Raw genomic sequence first — 6,869 nt, 5'->3', positions numbered from 1 at the left:
CAAGGTTGTGAAGTGCCGCACAGCGACCCTGACATTTGACTCTTGTCAAGCATGCTCACTAAAAGCCATGATTATCTTCACCCTACAGGCTGCAATCTCTGGAGGTGGATTTGGGGTCTTATCTCTGATTCCCCGACCACTAGCAGGGTGCCTGGCACCGAGCTCAATAAACGCTGCAGGTCTGAGAGTGACGGAGTGAAGAAATGCCTGCCTGGACCAGGATGGTGAGGGCAGCCAGAGGGAGAATGGGAAACCGAGGTGTCAGGGAAGAGAAAACAGAGCGGAGGGGAAAGGCCCAGGCGCAGCGATAAGCAAGTGAAGTGAGTGAGAAAAGGAACAGAAGAGGCTGAGGCGGAGAGATAAGGAGGTAAGATGGAGAGGTTGAGGAGCGAGGAAAATGCCCCGGGAGGTAAGGGAATCTCAGGGAGGGGCACAGGCCAGGTCGAAGCCATGGCAAGGAAACTGGCGAGTTGGAGAGGGGCGCACGACTGGGCAGTGGGCGGAACGCCCGGGAATGGGGCGGGAGGGGCTCAAGGGGCTCCACCCTGCCCCCGCCTTGGGGCGGCCGGCCGAGATTGGTTGCGGCACGCTGCAAGGCCGGGACAGGAGCCCCAAGGTGGGAGGCGCCAGGAACATTCGGTGCGCTCAGGAGCCGAGGCGAAGGCAGCCAGCTACTTGGGTGACTTCAGCGGCAGCGGCTGCAGGGGAGTGGCGGGGCCGGGGGCTCTGCGCAGCAAGCGCCAGGGCCATGCGGGTGGCGACGGGGGGCGCGCGGGCCGCCGCGCTGGCGCTGCTACTGGGGGCTCTGCACTCGACGCCGGTGCGCGGCCAGGAGTACGATTACTACGGCTGGCAGGCCGAGCCGCTGCACGGCCGCTCCTACTCCAAGCCGCCGCAGTGCCTCGACATCCCCGCTGACCTGCCGCTCTGCCACACGGTGGGCTACAAGCGCATGCGGCTGCCCAACCTGCTGGAGCACGAGAGCCTGGCCGAGGTGAAGCAGCAGGCGAGTAGCTGGCTGCCGCTGTTGGCCAAGCGCTGCCACTCGGACACGCAGGTCTTCCTTTGCTCGCTTTTCGCGCCCGTCTGTCTCGACCGACCCATTTACCCGTGCCGCTCGCTTTGCGAGGCCGTGCGCGCCGGCTGCGCGCCGCTCATGGAGGCCTATGGCTTCCCCTGGCCCGAGATGCTGCACTGCCACAAGTTCCCCTTGGACAACGACCTCTGCATCGCTGTGCAGTACGGACACCTGCCTGCCACTGCGCCTCCAGGTAGCGCCGCTGCCGTCGCCCCGCGCACTCCGACGGCCCTGGACGCCCGAGAGGTGTCCTGGTCCCTCTCCCCAGCCTTTAGAGCAGCTCTGAGAGTCCCCGATAGAGATCCATCCTCTACACACACACACACACGTTTTCGCCCAGCCCTGTGTGCGCGGGGCTCCCCGCAGCCTTCCCGACGCCCCACCTCCAAAACGGCCCTGTGCCCGCGTAGTGGCTTCCTGCGGCTGCGGACATTCCCATTGGGTCTCCCTACTCCACCTGTTTTCCCTTCCGGCAGACTCTCGACGCCCCCCGCATCGCCCACCTCCCCAAACCGGAGCATCCCTAGGGTCCTTACTATCTGGGGACGTCCCTATAAATCTCAGTACGAGAATGTGGTGGTTGCAAACAATGCCTCTCATCTCCATTGCCCTGCACTAGGGCACCGAGGCGTCGCTGCTGCTCTGGGCTGGGACCTTTGTAGGAGAAAGGGAGGGGAGAGGCGGGCAAGAGAAGCCAGATGATGAGCGTACACCTGGACTATTGCGACCCTCATGTTCTGCCTAGGGAACTTCTCCCACCCTCTTCCCAGTTCCCTGGGCTGGAGTCCTTTGGGTAAACCTCTGGGGGGCGGGGGGGAGGAGGTTCCGGGGCGGAGAGAGATTAGCTAGGTTCGGCCCCTAACAAGGAATTCCGGGAAGAGGTGCTTAACTTCTCAGAATCTTGGTGCTCCTAGCTGTAAAATACGATGTGATCTGGGGTTTGTAAAACCTCAGAATTCCTAATCCAGCCCCAGTCCCGTTACCCCAGTGCTCTTCCTTTCACTGTGCTCCTCTGGAGCCCAGTCCAGCCTGGTAAGCCCCAGACAAGAGGGTAAATGGTGGCATCGGATGGGCGCTCAGTGAGGGTCTAAGCTGCCCAAGGCAGAGACACCCCCTAGGGGCAGCACCTCTTCCTCCTTTTCACATCTTCCATGCTCTCTGCTCCCCACAAAGCATGTTGTTCATGAGTGGCCCACACCACTCACATCCTCCCAGACAACAATCCCATCCCTCAGGGCTAACCCTATGCCTCCTGCCCAGGTCACCCACTTCTACCAAGCCTCTCTCTGGCAGCAGCTGTTGGGAGCTGTCCAGTGACTATAGGGAAGATTAGAAGAAGAGAATCCCCACTCATGAAGTTGGGAATCAGACAGAGACTGAGGGGGCAGGGGAGGAAGTGACATCACAGTCCCCAGCCCAGATCCATGCTCAGAGGGGCCCTTCCACCTGACCCTGCCCTCCACACTCCCCACCCTCATTGAGCTTTCCTTTCCCCAGTGATGGGGCCCATCTGAAGGCAGAGACATAGGAGACCCTGAGCAGTGGTCAGGTGCAGGGAGGGTGTTAGAGTAGCCAGAGGACTAGAGACAGCTTGAAATGTCTGGGTGGCCAACAGATAAAATGCAGAATATTTCATATAAAAATTAAGAATTTTGGCTTCCTTTGAAAAATTGGAAGTGTTAATCTCCCCACTTGAAAGAGGAGCTCCCCCCCACCTGCCGGACCCTGCCCACATCAGTTTTCTGGGAAAGACTGTAAACACTCCAACCCCAGCACCAGACGCGGAGTCCCGTATCCTGAATCCCAAGTCTGTTTCTCAAGCTTTGCAAACTTGGGTAACCTCTCAGGGCCTCAGTCTCCTTTTCTCTAAATCGGGAGTAATAACTCGGGCTGCAGATGGAGTGAGATCACATTGAGAAGACAAGGCACAGAATGGTGATGATGCCCTTACCCTAGCCCTCCCTTGATGAGGTGGTGGGTGGAGACGAGGGCGGGGAGGGGAGGGATGATTGGTAAGTGTTGAAGCCTGAGCCCCAAGTGGATACTGGGACCACAGGGCCCTCACCTGTTGTTCATCTCGACCCCCACCTTCTCTCCTCAGTGACCAAGATCTGTGCCCAGTGTGAGATGGAACACAGCGCTGATGGTCTCATGGATCAGATGTGCTCCAGCGACTTTGGTGAGTGTGGGCCCAGCCCCTCCTCTATGACACACAGTCCACACGTGCCCACCCCAGTCCAGCCCCTCCTCTATGACATGCAGCCCACACGTGCCCACCCCAGTCCAGCCCCTCCTCTATGACATGCAGCCCACACGTGCCCACCCCAGCCCAGCCCCTCCTCTATGGCACACGAAGTCCACACATGCCAACCCCAGTCCAGCCCCTCCTCTACAACACACGCAGTCCACACGCAGTCCACACAGTGCCCACCCCAGCCCACCCCTCCTCTATGACACACGAAGTCCACACACAGTCCACACCCACCACAGTGAATCTCCAGTTTCTGCATGATGGACCTTTTTCAAATCTGATGAGAAGCAGGAAACTGCTCCCCAGAGAAGAACACTGCTTTTAAAAATAATTGAATATCTTTCAATTCCACTTTCCCACAAACTTTGAATCCCCTTAGTATTGTGGTAGACTGACTCCTGGTGTGGCGCTGTTGGATCAGCACGGGACTTGCAAACCTCAATGTCAGCAGTTCAAGCTCACCAGCTGCTCCTTTGAAACCCTACACAGGGTCACTATGAGTTGAACTGACTTGATGGCACTTAACAACAACAACAAAGTATTGTGGTAACATACACATAACATTTACCATTTTAAAGTGGCATTTAGGACATTCAAATTGTGCAGGTATCACCACAAACTAGCTCCAGAACATTCTTCTAATAAAGAACCCTATACCTGGTAAGGAGTCCTGTTGTGACACTGTGGGATAAGCACTGGACCACAAAGTCCGTTTGAACCACAAGGTCAAGGTTCAAACCCACCTGCCACTCCTTGGAAACCCTATACAGGGTCGCTATGAGTTGGAACCAACCTGACAGCACTTAATAACATACCCATTAAGAGCCCACTGGTGTGGTGCTGTGGGATAAACACTGGACACCTCACCACAAGGTCGGATGTTGAAACCCACCTGCTGCTCTCCAAAGGCCTGTACAGGATTTCTCAATGGTGCACAGCATGCTCATTAAGTCGTCCCTTCCCCTGTCCCCTCCCCTGAGGCCTCTAATCTGCTTTCCACCTCTCTTTGCTCATCATCTCAGGGGCTTCAGGAGCCCCTTCAAGGCTATGGTCATAGAAACAATGACCAGCAGGACTCCTGTCCAGAGGTCCTCCGCAGATGGATTTGTCCCTTTAGGGACTGCATGCTTCACTCAGATGGATGGGGAAATGGGCTTGGGGGATAGGATCCAGGATGTTAGCATAGTATCCTCACCCCTGGGCACCTCTTCCTAGCACCCAGTACACGTCTGGCTGAGGAGCTGTGGTCACCTATCTGCCCAGCGACATCCTGGAGCTCGTGTGCCCAGGACAGTCCTGCCAACATGTGGTTTTGACAAAGCCAGCTCCTTATACTGTGTCTTAGCCTCCTTGTGTATAAAGAAGAACTAATAACACTGTCCTTGCTTCAAAGGTGTCTTTCCTGAAGTCAGTCTGTTTGGAAAGAGAATACTGCTATTGTGTGGGAGAGGTGATGCGGGAGGGAGGTATCAGAGAGAAAGGGATTTTATGAAACTTCCTTCCCTAAGTGGGCAAAGTTATTCCTCCTGGCTGCTCAGAGTAAGAGACTACCCACCTCAAAGGGCCTGGACTGTGACTCTTTGTCCACAAACCCTGCCTTCAACCACCTCCCCTCACCCCCCACCACATACACACACAATACATACCACAAACATGCTTTCACATACACTGACATATACTCACACACACTCCACAGACCACAGATGTGCTTACACACATACAAACATACCCACACATACTCTCATACACAGATGCTACAGACGTGCTCATACGCACACAACACGGACCACAGACATACTCTCATACATACACATACATACACACACAGGGCATAGTGTGCTGGAGCTGGTGGTCCATATCTTTTTCCATTTCCCTGTTCAGTGATGTGATCGGGTGGGGCATTTACCCCAGGGGTAAATATCAAGTCTACTTCCTGTCCGAGTCTAGTGTTAAACATTTACCAGCCCACCACTGATGAAGTCAAACTCCTGTGCACTCCAATCTACACAAACGCACACCACACAGTAAGAAACCCGAGTTGCAGACTCTACAATTCAAGCAGGTCACCACCTCTCCAAACCTCATTTTCCCTCTCTGGTACCTAGAGGGCGGAATGAACAGTACCAGTGAAAGTTCAGCACAAGAGAAGAGGTACAGAAAGAATCAAATGCACACTTTCCACTCACCCCTCCCAAGCTCCCAGAGCACAGGTCTAGCAATGCTGGGGTCACCAAGGTCCTGAGAGCATGTCCCTCCCTCCCACAGTGGTCAAAATGCGCATCAAGGAGATCAAGATGGAGAATGGAGACAGGAAGCTGATCGGATCCCAAAAGAAGAAGAAGCTGCTCAAGTCGGGGCCCCTGAAGCGCAAGGACTCCAAGCGGCTGGTGCTGCACATGAAGAATGGTGCAGGCTGCCCCTGCCCGCAGCTGGACAGCCTGGCAGGCAGCTTCCTAGTCATGGGCCGAAAGGTGGACGGACAGCTGCTGCTCATGGCTGTGTACCGCTGGGACAAGAAGAACAAGGAGATGAAGTTCGCGGTCAAATTCATGTTCTCCTACCCCTGCTCTCTCTACTACCCCTTCTTCTATGGGGCAGACCCTCACTGAAGGGTGCTCCTTCTTGCCCACCCCCCTTACAGCCAGATGTGCCTTGCCCCCTCCCTTCTCATCCCCCCTGGTCTCACTCCTCCCCCTTGCTGACCCACAGGTCCTAATGGATGGGCATGGAGCTGGGGCTGTGTGCTTCTCCACCAGGTATACCTGGGGGGTCTTGTGCATCTTTCCTTAGGAACAAGAAAAGTGGGATCAGGGGCTCTGAGCAGCCTGAGGAAGTGGTTTCAAGAGATGAGCTGTGTCTGCTCCCCTCTGCTGGTGGTGGGGCTTCATCTTGGAAGAGGGTCTCATATTATTAGGCTGAGCTACTCCAGGGAGCTGTTACCCTCCCCCACAGTTGCTTTGTGAACCTTCATAGTAACCTTCCAAAGGAAAAAGTTAAGATCACAAAACCCTGCAACCAGACCCCCAGCCTCCCATCTCTGCCCTGTGCTCCTAGAGCTCCAGGGACCTAGTGTAAGACTAGATCTTTGAGCAGATTCCCCCTTTCATGGATGGCAGCTTGGATTCACTGCTCAGCCTCCACACCTCCTCATCCCAATGATGAGTAAATTATTGCTACTGCTGAGGCTATATACTTAAGACACTAGACAGGGTTCTGGCTTTTGTTTTGTTTTCAGTTTTTAACATTTTTAATTAAATCAAAGAAACCAGTGGTTGGTATTGACCAGGTGACTTGTCATTTTGTTCCCAAGAATTGTAGGGAGGAGGTTTAGAATGAAATTATAGAAAGAGCATCCTTATCTTAGCCCACTGCCTGGCCACAGACCTGTGTGAAATACCTACAAAGAGCAAAACCCTGTGTCTATGGGGTCCCCAGAGTCTGCCCTCTCCCTGGACCACGGAATGAGGGTTGAAAAAAACTGTCTTTGTATTCAAGGAGGCCCTGAGGAGGAGCAGAGGGGCCACGTTCCCCATTCTTCTC

General features: G+C 54.9%; 1 protein-coding gene across 1 annotated transcript; it reads left to right on the top strand.

Moving 5' to 3' along the window:
* Nucleotides 1–722: 722 nt before the first annotated feature.
* On the top strand, nucleotides 723–5,985 carry SFRP5 (secreted frizzled-related protein 5). The gene is made up of 3 exons (XM_006831225.1): nucleotides 723–1,271; nucleotides 3,180–3,257; nucleotides 5,595–5,985. Exons 1-3 carry the CDS (start codon nucleotides 749–751, stop codon nucleotides 5,936–5,938), a joined length of 945 nt encoding a protein of 314 aa, XP_006831288.1. The 5' UTR covers nucleotides 723–748; the 3' UTR covers nucleotides 5,939–5,985.
* Nucleotides 5,986–6,869: the final 884 nt, after the last annotated feature.

This window comes from Chrysochloris asiatica, unplaced genomic scaffold, assembly GCF_000296735.1.
Source record: "Chrysochloris asiatica unplaced genomic scaffold, ChrAsi1.0 scaffold00003, whole genome shotgun sequence".
Taxonomy (NCBI): domain Eukaryota; kingdom Metazoa; phylum Chordata; class Mammalia; order Afrosoricida; family Chrysochloridae; genus Chrysochloris; species Chrysochloris asiatica.
The sequence above is the reverse complement of the archived record's forward strand: the minus strand, read 5'-3'. Positions and strand labels throughout refer to the sequence as shown.